Raw genomic sequence first — 20,071 nt, forward strand, 5'->3', positions numbered from 1 at the left:
TTGGTACTGCGTCAATATCTGCACCCCAAACTCCTATACCGGGGAGATATAGGCTGCGTATATCGCACCTTTATCTTAAGCGAGCGAAGGAGGGAAGAAAACGGTACTTGGCGATATATTCTCGAACAGGGTTATGAATAAGATGACCAGGTGAGATGAAAAATGGGTATGGTTTGCAAATAGGTGAGACACATATTAGGAGGGCTTGCCGAACCGAAAAGGGGAATGAACTCGCGGATGAGATGGCTAGGAAAGGTTCCGACTTAGACATAAGTGAGGTGGAGAGCTCTGTCCGACCGCCGCTGAGTTATCTCCTAGGGAGGATCGACGAATATGAGAACAGCGCAACGGACTTGCTATGGACCAATAGGGTTGACTGCGAAGTGTCAAGGTCCTCATGGCCATGCTTGGATAGGAAAGGCACCAGCTTCCTTCTCAAACTGAACAAATCTGCGGTAAGGGTACTTACGGGTGTCATCACAGGTTATTGTGCTATCGCACCAATGATCCGACGGTGGCGAATACCAACAAGCCCCCTCTGAAGAAGCTGTCAGGATGAGGAGGAAGAAGAGCCGATCTACCACTTTCTCTGCCGGTGCCCGGCGCTTCAAAGAAGAAGGCTCAGATTTCTGGGCTCACGCTTCTTCGACAGCCTGGCAGGGGTTGGGAAGGTGGACGTCTCGCTTCTTCTTGGGTTCATCAGGGAAAGCAAGTGGTTCGATGAGGACCACTAAGAGGTAATGGGGCTAACCGAATTTGCCGCCACTCTGTACTTACTGAGGGCACTCACAATGGACAAAAATATTTCCGAGTGGAAGTGTGGGTAACACCACCGCACGCCCTCTTAACCTAACCTAACCTACCCTAAACTCTCACTCGTCCAGCATCAGCCCCGACCTACGTAATGTGTGTCCTGCATGCGATGTGTCTCCACATGACACCAACCATCTTTTCAATTGTAATGTGAAACCTGCGACTATAACATCAACCTCCCTATGGTCGACCCCTGTTGAAACTGCTAGTTTCCTTGGAATATTGGTGACAAGAACGGGGCGAAGCACTATTAACACAACAACAACAGACGCCTAGTTATATAAGGGAAACGTGAATCCGGCAGCGTGAGAAGAATTTTAGATACTGGCTTGGAGGAGTAACGCCCGAAAGTTCCACTAGACAATCCATCCGAGGACGGTAGTCCCAAGGGCTGAGGCATATTACTGCAGGAACCAACTTACAAAGCGTACTAAATTTATTGATAGAAGACTTATACATACTTTTAAAAACAGATGGATGCATCGAACACGATACCCCAATATCTTAAGTAGAAAATTACGTCCCACTATCCGAATGCAACAAAGCAAGAATGGCAACATTCCAACTTAAAAATGAAAATAAAGCGTAAGGAAACTGCGGAACTGTTTCGAAATCTGTTATGCAAAATATGGTCTCGACTCTCAACTTATCGGCATTGAGGACTTAGTGTGGATGAGGCTTTTCACGTTATTTTGATACAATTTGAGTTCTTCAAAATGCTGTCTGTAACGATGCACAGCGCTCTGGGAATTTAATATAAACTGCTGGTTCAGTACTTCATTTGTTTCTTTCAAGCTCGACGGCCTACTAGACACACGTAGCACACAATTTGCTGACTGATTGCTTTATGCCAGCAAGAGACTTGAGGATTTTGTTATCGCTCTGAATTGGAGGTAACATTGCTTAAAGTTGTCCACTTCATTGAAAGTTCTTAATTTCTTTCTACAGCCCTCTCCTTCTTAATAAGCATAAAAAATAAAAAATAAGTAAGGAATACTAAGTTCGGGTGTAACCGAACATTACATACTTAAAGGTGGACCAGGGGTGACTCTAAAGGTATTAATGAGGGTTTTAAAAGGGAGTGGTGGTAGTTGTATATGTGAAGGCGTTTTCGAGATATCGACCAAAATGTAGACCAGGGTGACCCAGAACATCATCTGTCGGGTACCCCTAATTTATTTATATATGTAATACCACGAACAGTATTCCTGCCAAGATTCCAAGGGCTTTTGATTTCGCCCTGCAGAACTTTTTTATTTTCTTCTACTTAATATGGTAGGTGGTACAGACATTTTAAAAAGTTTTTTTCTAAAGTTATATTTTGCGTCAATAAACCAATCCAATTACCATGTTTCATCCCTTTTTTCGTATTTGGTATAGAATTATGGCATTTTTTTTTTCATTTTTCGTAATTTTCGATATCGGAAAAGTGGGCGTGGTCATAGTCGGATTTCGGCCATTTTTTATACCAATACAAAGTGAGTTCAGATAAGTACGTGAACTGAGTTTAGTAAAGATATATCGATTTTTGCTCAAGTTATCGTCTTAACGGCCGAGCGGAAGGACAGACGGTCGACTGTGTATAAAAACTGGGCGTGGCTTCAACTAATTTCGCCCTTTTTCACAGAAAACAGTTATCGTCCTAGAATCTAAGCCCCTACCAAATTTCACAAGGATTGGTAAATTTTGGTTCGACTTATGGCATTAAAAGTATCCTAGACAAATTAAATGAAAAAGGGCGGAGCCATGCCCGTTTTGAAATTTTCTTTTATTTTTGTATTTTTTTGCACATATCATTACCGGAGTTGAGTGTTGACATAATTTACTTATATACTGTAAAGATATTAAATTTTTTGTTAAAATTTGGCTTTAAAAAAATTTTTTTTAAAGTGGGCGTGTCGTTCTCCGATTTTGCTAAGTTTTATTAAGCATACATATAGTAATAGGAATAACGTTCCTGCCAAATTGCATCATGATATCTTCAACAACTGCCAAATTACAGCTTGTAAAACTTTTAAAAGTGGGCGGTGCCACGCCCATTGGCAAAAATTTTACTAATTTTCTATTCTGCGTCATAAGTTCAACTCACCTACCAAGTTTCATTGCTTTATCCATCTTTGGTAATGAATTATAGCACTTTTTCGGTTTTTCGAAATTTTCGATATCGAAAAAGTGGGCGTGGTATAGTCCGATATCGTTCATTTTAAATAGCGATCTGAGATGAGTGCCCAGGAACCTACATACCAAATTTTATCAACATACCTCAAAATTTACTCAAGTTATCGTGTTAACGGACGGACGGACGGACGGACATGGCTCAATCAAAATTTTTTTCGATACTGATGATTTTGATATATGGAAGTCTATATCTATCTCGATTCCTTTATACCTGTACAACCAACCCTTATCCAATCAAAGTTAATATACTCTGTGAGCTCTGCTCAACTGAGTATAAAATTATATAAAAACGAAACACTCCAAATAACCTACCTGTTGTTCCATTTTTTGATTCCGGCTGCTGCTAATTGCAGACATATTTGTTGTTGTGCTGATCAAAGCGGATTCTTAATAATTGTAAATAATTACTTAAGACTAAAATTTTCTTGTAAAAACTTCAATCACGCTCTTTCGTTTTTTTCACCTCGATTTATATTTCATCATTCGCACTAAAAAAGTTATTCACCAAAAAACACATAATAAAATTTTGTTTATTATTGTTGTAGGTACTAGCTATCATCCGGTGGCAAAATCCTGAGCCAGATAAATAATTTTGCATGTAAATGCAACAACAACGATTTGAGCCAGATAAATCCAGATAGAAGTCTGGTTCAATTTGTGAGCCAAATAATTTGTTAATTACTTCTTTTTAGGTTGGCAACGCGGTCTTTAATATACCTACTTTTGCAAAAATAGATGTCGCTGCTTAGCCTTTCGCCGTATGAGTTAAATGAAAAACGCGGCGACATCTGCCTATCACATTTCACGTGTGCGAAAATTTCACGACATATGCTTCTCAAGTCTCTCAATGAGAATTGAGCGTGAGCAGGAGCTGTAAAACTCACTGAAAGACGGCAACTAATACAAATTCCCTGCAAAAATCGTTGGATCATGTGGTCCACTGGATTACTTACCATTGTACTCCACTGTAATGCAGCAATGGACCAACTCATGTTTCTACACGAACATATTGTAAGCCGATCATTGCTCGTTTTTAATGATTGTAATCACTACACGATGTTTATTGGACTATGGGTACTCCATGGATTACTCTGATGTAATGCGGAGCTGGAGTATATGGTCCAGTCCTAGGACATCGCAATGTTAATTGGACCATATTTTTTGTATGAATTGTGGTTAATTTTGGAGCACTCGGTTGGTCCAAGCCAGTACTACATACATGCATGCATGGAGTACTCGCGATTTTTGCAGGGTTATTTATGTGCACGTCCACACGTCAAATTATTGCAGTGGCCGACGAAGGAGCAAAGAAGAGAAAAATGTGACAGATGTTCACAGTGAACTGATCCAGCCATCCATAAGTAAAACATGAAGCGAATACAAAACATCCGCCCGCACAGAACAAAACACTCCACGGTGACAACAACAACATCAATATGACAACATAATCACTGAAGAGATACCAAACATGACGAGATACTAAACTCAAATGAACAAACATTTTAATATAAGTATGTTCATTTTCACAAGTCCAAACAATAAATACGAGGGTGACTACCTTCATTTTGCGACGCGCCAATATATGTAAACATTTTTTATTTTTAGGGCTTACGCTTTCTGTTCGAGCACAAGCGATAATTGCGAGACTCAAGAAATCGAGAGCTCGACTTAGCGCGATATTTTCGATTCTCGTCGCCGCATTGTAGAGATATACGCCGCCGCCGCCGTCGCCGAATGTCAAACATATCGGCGCGGCGGCGGCGTTCGGCGCGTTACTATATTTCCTACTCATTAAAGACTAAGTCGTCTGTAATGTCCCTACGGTTGTTCAGGCCCTCACCCCGTGTTTCCCTCGAATAAAACCTTATGTTCTGTATCTGAAAGTCAACAATTGCCGTTATATAGTCCGTGTTGGACTTTAGTTTTCTTTGAACACCGTTTAAACGTCCTCTTGACATGTTGTCGTGTATCGTGGTGTGCCCGTCGTCAGCTTATGTATTTCGACATGTTAAATTCTCTTTGCCGCCAAACTCTGTACGAACGGAAGCAGGGCCATCAAGAAAAGGATGGCAGTTATCCCTTGCCGAGATGCACCACTTACTGCACTGATATTCGCAGACCTGTGCACCTTCCAACATTTTTTTAGTTGCTCCTTAGTCGTAAAGTCTGCCACCTGACCAGAGCACCATACTTTAGTATCCGTCGCATGACTGGCAGGAGTCCCCACCTCTTCCCGAAATTCATTTTATAGGTATATACGTTTGTGTCACAAACTAACCCGTTTTGTCATTTCACGATTTTACCGCGTGTCTCTTTGCACAGCACAATGAAACTTGGAGAACTAATGAACCATAGAAACAAGTTGACCCATAGTGTCTAGAAAAGCGTCGAATCTTAAGTTTATTTTGTTCAAATCTTCACTAGTTAATTCTTTTTTTGCCGAGGTATGTCAAAGATTTGTAATTAACACAAATTGTCCATTCATGGTAAAACTCTGATGTCATTTTACGTATACAAAAACTAGACACTTTAAACTACAACATCAAATTGACATATTCACATTGGAATCTCGAAGTTTCCGAAAATTTATGTAGGTAGGAACCCTCGTATGAGGAAACATTACACGCGTCCTTTTGTTGCTATTTTGCCTGTTGTCATATCACCAAATAAAAGTTCGATTTATTAAAATGTAACTAACAAATGCGACCGTGCCCATGTGGCGCTCTGCGGTGTTTTATTTACACTTTTAAACGATTTGGTTTTGGTTTGAACGTTCTTTTTTTTTCATTTAATTTTATCGGCGGTTTGGTTGGCGTGTTGAAGCTCCTTTACTTATTATTGAAATCCTATTAAAGCAAGAGCGGAGAAGGAGCGGTTGATCGGAGCACTGGCATAAATAGAGACAGGGTTGGTCTTCGGGAGTACGGTAGACGATAAGAGGAGAACTGAGACGCCAATAGGTAATACATTTTACCTTAGTTTGTGTATGTGTGTGTTAAAGAGCAAAGGGAGAGTGACGGCAGATGCGCCGTGAATTGGCTGTTGGTTTTATGGAAACAAACAAAATACACACACTCCCATCCTCACGCTTACAGTGTAGTGCAATCGATGACTTCTTATTAAATATTCAATAAAAACGCTTTCTGCCATAAGGACACTTGGGAGCATAATATAAATGCATAAATTTAAATAAAATATTCTATATTCAGCATGAAATTAATATGAAACTTGTTTGAAACAACTATTTTAGTTGGAGAAGTCGATATATTCATATATGTAAATATGATTTGGTCAGACAGCAGGTGTACGAACTAATTATTAATCCTTAATTTCAACATTCGTTTGTTGAAAATGTATATCAAGTAGTATATCACAAAAGAATAATAGAAACTTGGTTATGGGGCTGTGGACTGAGTTAGGTTATGATGAAATTGTGCTTCATTACACGCACGAGGGAACCCGAGAGTTTGAACTTTACATCGATCGTAGTAGATTAACTCTGTTTTTCGAAACATCATTGTCATCACTACAACGATTTAGTCTGCCTCCAAATTCCAGCCTTCACACAGAAACTTAATGAAATAATTAGTCAAGTTTTCTACATTAAAGCCTTAATTGAGCTCAATCTTCCATACAAAATACAAATTCTTAATTATCTCATTATTGCTTTATTGAATTCCTAATGTGAGTGAAAAATCCAGTCGGTTTTGCTTGGTGCTCCGAATTTTATTGTCAATATAACAAATGACAATTAAAAATAAATTATTTTCAATAATTTACGAAAAATATAAAAACAGGAAAAAATTCAAAATTTATTTTCGCTGCATTTGCTGCAAAATATAATATGGTTTTTTTCGAAAATAGGTACATATTTGGTTAGGTGCAACATCTATGGGTAGTTGCGCATGCATTTTGTGTTGATTATATATAGTTAAGAAGGAAACGGCTGCTTTCCATTTTAACTATTTTTTGTAAAAACGAAATATTTTTTTGGGGCTGCTGACAGATGTTCGCTTAATGAAACAAAAGGCCCTGTATAAAAAGGGAAACTAAATTATTTCATTAAACATAATTGTGATTTGATTAATTTTCTATGTAAAAACGGTATAACGCTAAAACTCCATCTTCTAAAATCTCTAAAACAATATCAAGTGAACAAAGTATGCAACATTTCGTACCATATGATTACAATGAATAACAGCCTAACTCTTGTACTTTTATATAAGTTAAGATACTTGGCTTGGATATCATACGTGGTTCCAGGCTCTGGATCAGGGACTGGTATCAGTCTTAGACCGGCCATAGTGACGAATTGTCACACGTGATTGGTTGTCACGTCCTGCACGAGGTGCCCCTGCTTCTACTGATAATGGCGGATCTAGAGAGGACAACTCGATAAAACCCGCACCCCTGAGTCATTGTGCCGAGCTCAGGGGAGGGAGGACCCTGTTAAGGGTCAAGATCGGTACTCAATGGTGACGAACCGGATTGTTAGGGACTTGATTTTGACTATGGATAGGAATTGATGACTTTGGGCTGGTAGGTGCAGTATTCTGCCACCTTAGTAGGTCGGGGTGAAACCCTATCGAAATGGCTGGTAGGCTAATGCTGCACCTGCCCACGTCCCGTTAAAACCGTGGCGGGCCTCAAGGTACGTTCCGGCTCCGTCGCCGTTAAGTTGGTGGTGTAGGTGCGGTTGAAGATTTTCCCGCTTTGCGTCCGGTCTGGCTCTGAACGCATTACTCATAAGGTAATGCGTCAACCCTCGCGTGGCCTCCCTGCGCAGCATAGATAACCACGGGACCGTTGAAGGGCGACTACACAATCGGCTCCGGATAGCGGCCTTGAGGGGGGACTTCTTAGAATGGACACGAAGACGAATAAAAAGGAGGGTAGGAGTGACGGCGAAAGTCGTCATGGTGCGGGGGACGCGACAGGTGCGGGGAGTGCTCCGAAGCAGGTCGCCGCCAGCCGGGAAAGCTCCCGGCGGGTCAAAAGGGCTGATCAGACGGATCAGCGCAGGGGTTTGGTTTCAAACCCCGTAGGTACGGGTAGTTCGGTTAGTGGAGGGGTGTCGAAACCGACACCCAATGTAGGCCCATATGGGGCTGTGACAGGGAAAGGCAGAGGTCCGACGAATGCGACGGAGCAGCCCAGTACTAGTAAGGAAGCCCTGTCGCGAGGAGCTTTCCCAACGGGAGCCCTGGGGTCGAAGCCTGCCGGGAAAGGTAGGCGATCGACGCCGCGTAGGAAAGCTCTGGGTGATCGGCGCTTAGCTGAGAAGATCTTGGAGCGCTACGGCGGAAGGGATGCAGCTCAGATGTCTGAGAAGCATTCCCGGACGCTGGAGTGGGCCAGGAGCGTCGTAGCTTGCGACGACCACACACCGGTGTCGAACGATGCGGGTGAGCAGCAGGGTTTGGGGGCTATGAAGCGGCAAAGGTCGGATGAGCGGAATGCCTCAACGACAAAAAGGGCCCGAGGAGGTGGGGACGCAATTTCGTTTAGCGAAATCGCTAAACGTGCAGGCTCCATCACCCTCGGGGTCCTGGATAGGAGTAGGGAGGATGGTGCCATCTCCCGAGAGGAGTGGCCGTGGGTCGCCAGCGCCATATCAGCGGCCTATATGACCGCTGTTATGGAGAGCCCAGGTACGCGGCCATGCTTCGAATACTCGGGGTGGTATCATGGTTTTAGACTGATTACTTGTGCTGACGAGCGGTCGGCCTGTATCTTTAAGAAAATAATTTCTTTGGTAGGGGAGGTCTGGAGGGGGGCCAGACTCGAGGCCGTGGAACGGAGGGATCTCCCCCTTCGACCGAGGGCTCGGGTGTGGTTGCCTGCCGGGCCATCTCAGCCGGAGAAAATACTCGAACTAATGCGTTACTGCAACCCGAACCTTCCGACGCATAACTGGAGGGTCCTCAGAGTAGAGGAGGCTGTTGGGCCACGTCGGCAAGTGCTGATTCTGCTAAACGCAGAGTCCACCGGTCCTCTCTCTGACACGAGGGGGGTTATCTCCTATGGCCTCGAGCGTGTGGTTCTTAAAATCTACCACGCCGATTCCAGGGGGGATGGTTCCTCTCCCACAGAGACTGTTCGGGAGGTGGAGGCGTCCGCAGGGGAGCCAGTACCCATGGTTGTGGATGCTGACTCCGCTAATTTGGACAGCGAAAGCACTGTTGACGTCCCGTCAATAGCGGGATCTGTCATCAGTGCTAGTCGTCTGGCTGATAGGGCCGAGGAGGAGCTCCTGGCCTCCGAGGGCGAATCATCGATGGCGGGATCCGTCATCAGTGTAAGTCGTCTGTTGGGGGAGGAGGAGGATCTCCTAGTCTCCGAGGGCGAAGCCGCCAAGGATGGGGTGCAGAAGAAGAAGAGTGGTGTTGATGGAAATCCGTCAAATCAATCTTCAGCATTCTAAGGCGGCTTCCGCAAACTTGTTGCTCTGTCTTGAGAAAGGCGGAGTGGATATTGTCCTTGTCCAGGAGCCGTGGCTGAGTAGTAACGGCGGAAAAATTTCTGGATTAAGGACGGGAAAATTCAACACCTTGGTGCATGGGGAGGCAGGTAGGCCTAGATCCTGTGTGCTTATTAAAAAGGAATTTAAAGCTTTCATTCTCTCTAATTTCAGCAATGCTGACGTAACCACGGTCTGCCTCGAGCGAGGCAGTAGCGAATTGTGGGTGGTCTCAGCGTATATGCCCCATGGGGACGTAACGGGACCACCGCCTGTGATACTGGGCGAAATCACCGCTGAAGCAAGGCGGAGAGGTGTTGGCGTAATCATAGGTGCCGATGCTAATGCACACCATAGCATATGGGGGAGCTCGGATACGAACACCAGAGGTGAGTCTTTATTTACTTTTATTGTAGATGAGGGACTTTGTATATGTAATAGGGGGAATGACCCGACTTTTATTACTGCGGTAAGGGAGGAGGTCTTGGACCTCACCCTGGTTAGCAGAGAACTGGAAGATCGGATATCTGGATGGAGGGTTCTCAACGAGCACTCTTTCTCTGATCACCGATATATTCAGTTCTCGGTGAATGAAGAACGTCCCGGTAAAATATCTTTTAGGAACCCTAAAAGTACCAACTGGGACTTGTATTGTAGGAAGTTGGGAGAGCTATTGCCTGAGGTGCCTATCGCTGGTTCGGACCTGTCCGAATCTGAAATAGACGATCTGGTGGAAAACTTCACCTTGGCAAGCAATAGCGCCTTTCAACAGTCCTGCCCACTGAAAACTTACAGGGGGAAGGGCAAGCCGCCCTGGTGGTCTGATTCCCTTGACGACCTAAGAGCGTCCAGTAGGCGGCTCTTTAATAGAGCCAGGAGGAGTAGACTACCCTCGGACTGGGAGCTCTATAAGGTGAGTCTGGGGATTTATAAATATGAAATAAGGTTAGCCAAGCGGGATTCATGGCGAAGCTTCTGCGAAAACGTGGAGGGCTGCAATGAATCCGCGAGGCTTAGAAAAATACTCTCTAGGAATCCCGCCCCTCGGGGGTATCTGAGAGATGATGGTGGGGACTGGTCGATGAGTAGCGAGGAGTCCCTGAGACTTTTACTGGACAATCATTTTCCCGATGTCCCAGTTGCGCAGGGATCTTCGCTTGCGTGGTCGGCGGTTGCTGGCCATGCAGAAATGCCTGCCATCCCACTACGGGAAAGTCAAATATCCTGGGCTATAAATTCGTTCAAGCCCTATAAGTCACCCGGTCCGGATGGCATCATTCCTGCGCAACTTCAAAGGTCTTTAGGGATTTCCTGCCGCTGGTTGGCCATCATCTACACTAACTGCCTCAGGCTTAACTATATCCCTAGGTCGTGGCACACGGTCAGGGTCATCTTCATTCCGAAGGCCGGCAGGGGCTCTCATGTAACACCTAAGGATTTCAGGCCAATCAGTCTCTCGTCGTTTCTTCTTAAGACGCTTGAGCGGCTGATTGACCTGTACCTACGAGAAAGGATACCTGGGGGGTTACTGTCGGCTTCACAGCATGCGTACTGCAAAGGCAGATCGACGGAAACGGCTCTCCATTCGATTGTAAAGCAAATAGAGGGGTCTCTAGAACATAAAGAGTATGCTCTGGGTGCCTTTCTAGACATCGAGGGGGCTTTTAACAATGTTCTACCGGGGGCAATCGAAAGAGCTCTGCTGGGTTTAGGAGTCGAAGCGGCTCTGGTTGAATTTATTAGCAAACTTCTATGCGGCAGAATTGTCGCAGCGGAGTGGGGAGGAGCCATAATAAGGAGGAAGGTGTGCAGGGGCACGCCACAGGGAGGTGTCCTATCTCCTCTGCTCTGGGTTGTGGTAGTCAACGAGCTTCTTGTGGAGCTGGAAGCCAATGGCTGTCGGGTGGTTGCCTATGCAGATGACCTCGCTATCCTAGTCAGGGGCAAATTTCTGGGCACCCTGCGCGATGTTCTGCAGGGATACCTGGATACTGTGGCTAGGTGGGCTGAATCATGTGGAGTGGCGGTCAACCCGGTAAAAACAGAATTGGTTCTTTTTACAAGGAGATATAAGATACCCGACTTCAGAACTCCTTCGATTGGAGGGGTACCGTTGGTACTTACTGACAGGGTTAAATATTTGGGAATTGTTCTGGACAAGAAGCTGTCCTGGAGGCCCAATGTGGAAGATAGGGCCAGGAAGGCCGCGGTTGCCTTGTACTGCTGCAGGGGGGCTATCGGAAAGAGATGGGGGCTCTCGCCAGGAGTAGTACACTGGCTTTATGAGATGGTTGTCAAACCGATTCTGCTATATGGGGTGCTGGTCTGGTGGAAAGCACTGGACACGGCGAGCACCTCCAAAATGCTAGTGTCAGTGCAACGGACGGCGCTTATCGGCATCAGTGGCGCTATGAGAACAACACCTACCTTGGCACTGAATGTCATGCTGAATATACATCCAGTAGATATTGCGGGAAAGGCAGCCGCGGCCCGGTCGTTGGTCAGGCATCGTGATATGGGTTATATGCTTTCTGATTTCGGACACTCTAGCCTTCTTACTAGTTTCGACTTTATCCCGGACAGGACGGACTATTGCATGCCGGTGGCCGCTCCCTATACAACCTTCACCCCAGTCATTCCCCCGAGGGAGGAGTGGAGAAGAGGAATTATCTGGGGCATGGGACCGGTTAACTTGTTCACGGATGGGTCGAAGTTGGACGGAAAGGTTGGCGGGGGGGTCTTTTGTCAAGAGCTAAATGTAAGCCGCAAGTTTAAGTTGGCTGATCACTGCAGTGTATTCCAAGCGGAAGTTGCTGCGATTAAGGATGCGGTGGATGAAATGCTATCCAGCGCTACTACGGTTAGGGAATTTAACATCTACTCTGATAGCCAAGCGGCTATAAAGGCCTTGAGCTCAACTACAGTGCGATCGAGGGTGGTCTGGGAGTGCCTGACCACACTTGCGATTGCATCGAATTATTTTACAATTAAGATTATCTGGGTCCCGGGCCATAGTGATATTCCGGGTAACTGTCAAGCGGATCTCTTAGCCCGAATCGGTACAACTGAACCGGATGAAGATGGCTGTAGGGATTTCGGGATTCCGCTAGCCACCTGTGGATTGCTCTTCCATAGCTGGGCCTCGAGTCAGCTCAGCAAACGTTGGGCGGACACTACGTCTTGTAGGATATCAAGATCTTTCTGGCCGAAAGTGGATGGCAGGAGGTCTGCTGAAATAATTGGGTTCACTAAGGCTCACCTATCAATGGTCATTGGGGTTTTGACAGGGCACTGTCCCATGGGTATCCATGCGGTACGTCTCAATATATTGGAAACTCCATCCTGCTGCAGCTGTATGGAGGATGATGAGGTGGAATCACCAAATCACTTTATGCTTGACTGCCCAGCTTTTGCCAGAACTAGGCGAAAGTATTTTGGTCGTGACTCACTTGGATCTCCCGAGGAGCTATCCAAGGTTGAGATCGGGATCATTCGGAACTTTATCGTTGCTACCCAACGATTCTCTAAGTAGTTATATCTACGTCACCGTTAGTTTAGCTTATTATATGTGGTATCACAACGGACCGTCATGTTGTCCAAGTGAGCTTCCTCTCATCAGGGAAGCTACCACCCAACCTGACCTGACCTAGGCGGTTATCTTTTGATCGTATGGTACAAAATGTTGCATACTTTTCTGTTTACTTGATATCATTTTAGAGATTTTAGGAGAGGACTTTTTAGCGTTAGCGAAAGCTGGAATTTAAGGCCTGGAATTGGACGGCAGATTTTCGTTCTACCATCATTTAGTGACAGTCATATAAATAGAGAGTACACAATCACGGGTCACGTTGTAACTCTAAAATCAAAGGAGGTGTCAATTATAATTCTTATTACGTTAGAGTCGTGTTGCAGGGAATTTTAAGCTTATTCTTTTTTAAACTGCTTGTGAGTTCGAGAAAGGGTTTAGAAAATCTCTTACTCCTTCGCAAAGGGCGATTATTTCTGCAGCTTCGGGGCGACAACACATTGTACACTTATAAAACATAATAGAGTCGTTACTGTAGAAAAGTTGAATTTGATCTTTCTATTTTTCCCGCTTTATTCGGCCTTAGGTCTTAGGTGTTTTGAGCACAGCGACTTCGAAATATTTTTTTAACATATGAACAAATAAAAAACAGGTAAAAATTGATAGTTTGAGAAGAAAACGAAAAAACTCCCTGTATACTCGAAGTTTAAAATATGTATGAACTGGGCTGAAAATTAAAAAAAAAATCATTTACACCTTTATTTAAATATATGCAATATTTTTCTTATTCACTGCATGGGACCAAATTTGAGTCTAAGAAATAACTTGGAACCCGATAGCACCCTTTCTTAATTTATCACAATTTTTCTAAGTATGAACTTTAGTTCGCTTTATCAAACTTGTAAAATATATGAAAATTAAAATCGCTTTTCGCCTAGTATAGTTTATAGCGAGCACTCTGCCGTCAGCCTAAAGCTCGCTGAGAAAAGGAGTCAGAAAAGAAGTCGGACTCGGCATAAAACATGGACTTACATACGCCCCGCCACGCCAATTTGTAGGAAAATATTCTACATGAGCGCTAAATATGACACTGTCAAAACATTTCGTAAAAATGAGTTATGGATCTAATAAGTACTGGTAGACACCATCTCACATATTTACCCATTGCGATTAACCATTTCAGAGCTATTGCGGTTTTAAAAATTGAAAAAGATTTTTTGCGTTCCTTTATGAACAATTCCAAAGTTAATGTTTGGAAATTTATTTTTTTTTCTATACTTTATAAAGAGGTATTTTTAAAGGGATCGCCTTGACAGTGATTTTGCAAACACTCTGAGTGTATTTATGTGATGAAAATCTTCTCAGAAAAAACGCGTCTGCCTAAGAGACTGTGCGGAGTCGGCATATATTATAGTGTAAATTATGAAGTGTAGAAAAAATTATAAATGCTATGTCTAAATCTTCTCGAAATAAAACGTGATCATTTAAAAATTCTGTTATTAAAACGGGAAGATACGCGTTTTTTTTATTTTTTATACTCATATTGTATTACAATTTTTTTGAATTAAATTTTGAGCACTCAGTCGTTGAAAACACTTCACTGTTTCGCTCTACCGCAACTTCACATACACAAGCAAACTCATTTTCACACATGTGTATGTGCGTGTTTTTATTTATACTTTTCAAATACTTGCCGCATAAAAAGTGCTAATTTTTAATTTTCAGCTAACTTTGTTGCCTTTCTGTTATCAACTTTGTTTTGGTTGTTGCATTCGCTAATTCGCGATCGAACTGCAATTTTCATAGACCTACAATTCTAGCGGATACAGTGGCCTTTTTCTCAATACTATTTTGATTTTGTTTAACAATTAAATGTTAATTAGAAATTGGCGATTTCACAAAATGCAAATTACGGACGAATGTATGTAAAGCAACGTCACTGTTGGGCACTTACAAAAATAAAAATAAAAATTTAAGAAACACTGAGGTTAAATTAAGTAGTAAAAACATAGAAAAACGAAGCAAAATGCAATATATTTTCGTTGCGCTTTGTAGTGACTTTCACCTTTGGAAATTCAAATTTCTAAATACGTTTCAAATAGCTTATCACGCAACGTGTGTAGCTGAGTAACTCAAATACACCTTTTATTCTCACACGAAATTTTTCATACCGTACACGGCTTACCAACGAGAATGACTAATTCAAATTTGAAGTGCCGCACAAAACTGAGTTTGTACTATGAACTCGCAACCAGTCGTCCTGTTGGCTGCATATCTTTTTTGTCACTTCTGTTAGCAGCAACAGCAGCAGCGAAGGAACAGCTTGGAAACGAAGAGATCCTTTGCAGACCGCTAGTTTGAAGTAGTATTAGTGTGTTAGGTTTTTGGTTGTGTTGGTGCGATGCCCTTTTAACTCTCACCCGAAAAAGGGTGCAGACGCACACTCTGAGTTTCTGCGCAACAGAGCTACTATGTTAAGGCAAAATGTTCACAACATTAAAATTTCACTCAAACTCTTTTTCTCATTTTCTCTCCGCTCTTGACTCTCACTAACTCTTCCGTAACACCACAGCTGATTTAACAGTCTGCAAGGGCGTTCAGTTAACGAGTAATGTCACAACCCAGCCCAGTCTGCTGACCTCCTACCTACTTTATTCACGGAGTTAAGGCATGCGCTCTCGGTGTAGTAAATGTATATGTACTTATTTGCATATATACATATGTATATCCAAACGAAGCTATAGGAAAATTCACATACTTAAGTACCTATGTTGACTTTGGTTTTTTGCTTACTTGTTATTTATTTATCTGTATCTAGGCACAGCGGCAGATGTTACTTTGACAACAACATCAAGGTGGCTACACAGCGAGTATACCCAATTGGCCATCTGACAAACGAACTACCACAGAAAGCAAAAACGAGCAATCATAAAAAAACATAAATTTAAGGCGCGATAACCTCCGAAGAGATTTAAGCCGAGTTTCTCTTCCATTTTACGTCGTGCTCCCTTTAGTTTTTCCTAAAAATTGGCGGGAAGGGACCTACTCGTTCAATGCCGACTCCGAACGGTATCTGCAAGATAGATGAGTTTTCACTGAAAAGCTTTTCATGGCAGAAATGCACTAAGAGTGTTTGCAGCTTAGAAAAATTTTCTTCCAATTGAAAAAATTTGTTTCTAAAATTTTAAAGTTACTTTACCCGGGGCGTGACGACAGGATCCTCGGTGTGGTAGGCGGATCACGCTACCATCAGACCACGGCGGTCGCTGGGATTAATCGAGCAATCATATGGAGTAGAATAAGAATGGTTAGACGCAGTATTTCAGTAAGATTTTAAAAAACAATTTCAATCAATTCTTAACTTCACTAAAATTGAAAATTTAGTGCTGCTTAAACTATTTTCCAACATAGAAAATCAAAATGGAAATGTTGGAGCTATTCGAACTACGGGAAAAATTGGTTTGAATTGGCCACATATTTCTGACCAATACTATTCGAGAGACTACATACATATGTAAATGCACTTCTTATACAGCTTCTTACATTGCTATGTTATGAATGTCGAAATCTACGAGTTTGTTGCTTATCAATTAGACTGCAGAAAGTATCTTAAGTTTCCCAAGTACTTGCTGGACCTCTCTTATTTCTGTACTGGCTTTCTACGATTATTACACCGTATTAAAGACAAGTGTAAATCAGACCATGATTGTCATTCTGACCATCGAACAACGCCGAACTTTATTGATATATGGCTCACCTCAAATGATGCTCTTGTCTCGGTGCCGTCGATTAAAAAAAAGAGACATGCTACTGTAGCGCCATATTTTACCAATCTCTTACTTTTGGAGTCTTTTGTGGATGTCTTTCCAAAAAGGCATTGATGGTGCCACACTCTGAGGTAGTAATTCGCATCTATCAATTTTAAAAAGTCCTTTTACATTTGTATCCAGTCCTTAGACGAGAGCAAAGACCTAGGTGTTATCTTTGCGCTCTTTCAAAAACTATTTCACCTATATTATTTCAACTGGGTATGCTCTCTTAGGTTTCCTGAGCCGTAATAGTATAAACTTCTGAAATTTTATACCTTAAGATTGCTATACCCATCATTCGATTTAAACTTGACTTAATTTCAAGACCTTATCTCAAATCTGAAATTGACAGGATTGAGGATTGAGAGATTTTCGCAAATTTTTTTTAAAGATCCCCACATCTCTCCGACATTAGAAGAAGGACGTTTTCTTAATTCCTGCAGTCGTTTTCATAAGAAACATTTAGAAAAAAAATATTTTAATAATCTAAGTATTCAAGTATGATTTTACACAAATATTTAATTCAACTACGTACAAATTTTAAATAAGTAGGTTGTGCACAATTACCTCCTTTTGGTGAGACAAAATCTTCCAACTACGCCTTTTTTCAGATATTGAGCATATATGTATATGTATATGATGAATGCAAATGAAAAGGCTTAATATTAAATGTATTTCTTCCAACTAAAGCAAAATTGCACTTATTTTTCATTTAGTAGAATTTTGTTTAGTGAGAAACCCTCACCAGCATAGTTTTAGTAAAATTGATGGAGCCATGATTTTTTCAAAATGTTCTTACACAGTTAAAAAGTTTAGTTTGAATTTTCAACCATTCATCGGCTTAAGCAAATTTTTTAAAACTTTTTTCATCGAAATTAAAAACGTCACCACAATTTTTTTAGTTTTAATCCAGTCTAAATTCCAAACTTAATTATAAATTTAAAACTTCAATATTGTTTTGAATCAAAACCAAAAAGAGAAAATATGCCGACAGCAAGATAAAATGTCAAAAAATTAAAAATTTATTTGTTAAAAGTGTTGGTTTTCATACAAAACTAATTACAAACATATGTATGTACTTGGTAATCCCAAATATTTACGTAAATACCAAGTACATATGTTTGTAATGGTCTTTAAATTAAAATTAACATTTGTAATTTCTTCTTTTTACCAGCAAATAAAACGGAAATGCCCCTGAAGATGCTAAAAAAGTTTTGCGAAACGTCGGGAAAAATAGTGGAATATTTCATTTGCACTAAGCCGCGATTAGATCGGATTAGCCTATGAAAAAATTCAACAATAACAAAACACAAACATTTATATGTTTATATTTGCTGTTGTTAGTTTTAATTCTGAAATTTATCAAGAAATGAAGTGTTATATATATATATATATATGTTATCGAGTTCCGGAAATCCCGAGTCCCGGGCCTCCTGAGCCATTTTGCCATACCGAAACCCCGGGGCTACATTTAAAAAAATTGTAAGATCAAGGTTGGTTTATTTTTTATGTTTTAATTTGAAATCACAGTAAGTCCCCTTTTCCTGGTTAAATAATTCGATTTCAAAGGAAACACACATTTTTCTAAAAAATGTTTTTTGTTAAACTACTCATATTATCATAGGTTTAATTTTTTTTATTTTTGAATCAAAATAAAATAAATCAATAAAAAATAATAATGGTAAAAGTCTCTATGAGATCCAAAATCCGAAATCCAGGGATTGTGTTTTTTAAAAAGATGTGAAAGCTCTAATAAAACTCGATATACCTTTAAGCTTACGGGGTTTACACTTTTTACGAGCATTTCGAGCTTTCATGAGGGGCCTTATTAATAGATAGAGTGACGTATCTGAGCAAAGTTCACAGAGTATATTAACTTTGTTGATGTTACAGTAGGTTTTAGCGGCATAACTCTATCGAGATATATATATATACTTTTATATATGTAGGTATGTATCAAAAAGCTCAGAGTGAAAAAAATTAAAGCCATGTCCGTCAGTCCGTCCGTCTGAAAACACGATAACTTGAGTAAACATTGACCAGCAGCGATTCACATGTTTACTATGTGCTATCACCAGTAAACAAATTGTCTTTTCATAACGCTGACTGGGATAAGACACATTTTCAGACAGTGTTGCATTTACTACATTCTGTTGAGTATGGTATGCTGTTTTGCACAACGGATGTGGGCAATGCAGTTTAAGTTGTACAAGGCGGCTACCATTTGAATACGGGTGGCTCTGATGACTTCGTTTTTTGTGGAAAATTTTTGACAGCATACCCTCTGTACTTGGTACAGCTTACAGACATATGCACTGGGGCATCCGATATTTAACTTTTTTCCACTTTACAACCTATAAAATTTAGCTTTAAGGCTGAAAACAAATTATTTAGACCATAAATTAATTACACTACATTCATTTTAAATCACGATAGAAATAGATAGACATTTTGTATTTGAAAAAATACAAGAACCACCATAATGTGCATTTGCTTTTTGCACAAAGCTCCTGACAGAAGTAACATTTTTAATATCAGCTTTGGGACCATAGTTATTTAGTCCAGTTTGAAAGTTTCTTTTGGTAAATATCTCGAAATTTTTTGACGTGTTTTAACTGCCGACGCCTTTGTTAAGCATTAATACTCTAACTTTTTTTCAGTGCAAAATATATCCCATTTGTCGCATGCTTTAAAGAACTCATAATACTAGCCGTGTTTTTTAACACGCGCGTATACGTTTCGTTTGCGCGTGTTAAAAAACGCCTATCTTCGCTTAGATAATGCTTAGGAGACCCATCTAGCGGCTGTGGTAAAACAACTAGCTACAGCAACAGGGTGTACCGAAAAGCGGAGACGCAACGCTCTGATGGCCATAGAATTAGTGTACAGGGTGAAACAAAGACACATATTTCAGTTACATCTGAGTATAATGCGTATTGAAATTTAGTAGGACAAAATTTATGCGCAGCAATTTCAGAGGTGTATTTATAGTTTGTCTCTTAGCAGTCAATATAAAGTTTAAGCGTAAACGGATATACGCGTGTTAAAAAACACGGCTACTAGTTATTAGTTTGATAATTTATTTCAACTTTTTGAATATTCAATTATTATAAGCCGGTGTTAAGCTCATGAATTCTTAATAATAATTATAAATTGAACACACCATTAAAACAAACGAACATATATTTTTTTCGCTACATACGCTCCACGTGTTTTTTCGGCGATCTGACAGTTCTTTGATATTTTAAAATGTTGGCTATGAATCAGTGGCGTAGTGAGGTTTTC

The 20,071-nt window shown here is 41.3% G+C and overlaps 2 protein-coding genes across 2 annotated transcripts in view; one reads left to right on the top strand and one right to left on the bottom strand.

Moving 5' to 3' along the window:
• Nucleotides 1-15,216, bottom strand: part of ktub (Tub domain-containing protein ktub) — a 303,097-nt gene extending 287,881 nt beyond the window's left edge. The window contains exons 1-2 of the mRNA XM_067772480.1: nt 15,043-15,216; nt 3,304-3,479 (exon numbers count right to left, since the gene is read on the bottom strand). Coding sequence (XP_067628581.1) covers nt 3,304-3,348 — 45 coding nt within the window. The 5' untranslated portion in view covers nt 3,349-3,479; nt 15,043-15,216. The remainder of the gene's footprint in view (nt 1-3,303; nt 3,480-15,042) is intronic.
• The window catches only part of LOC137244042 (uncharacterized), a 460,752-nt gene that overhangs the window by 152,466 nt on the left and 288,215 nt on the right, over nt 1-20,071 (top strand). The gene's annotated exons all lie outside the window — the stretch shown is intronic.

This window comes from Eurosta solidaginis, chromosome 3 (assembly GCF_040869045.1).
Source record: "Eurosta solidaginis isolate ZX-2024a chromosome 3, ASM4086904v1, whole genome shotgun sequence".
Lineage (NCBI taxonomy): Eukaryota > Metazoa > Arthropoda > Insecta > Diptera > Tephritidae > Eurosta > Eurosta solidaginis.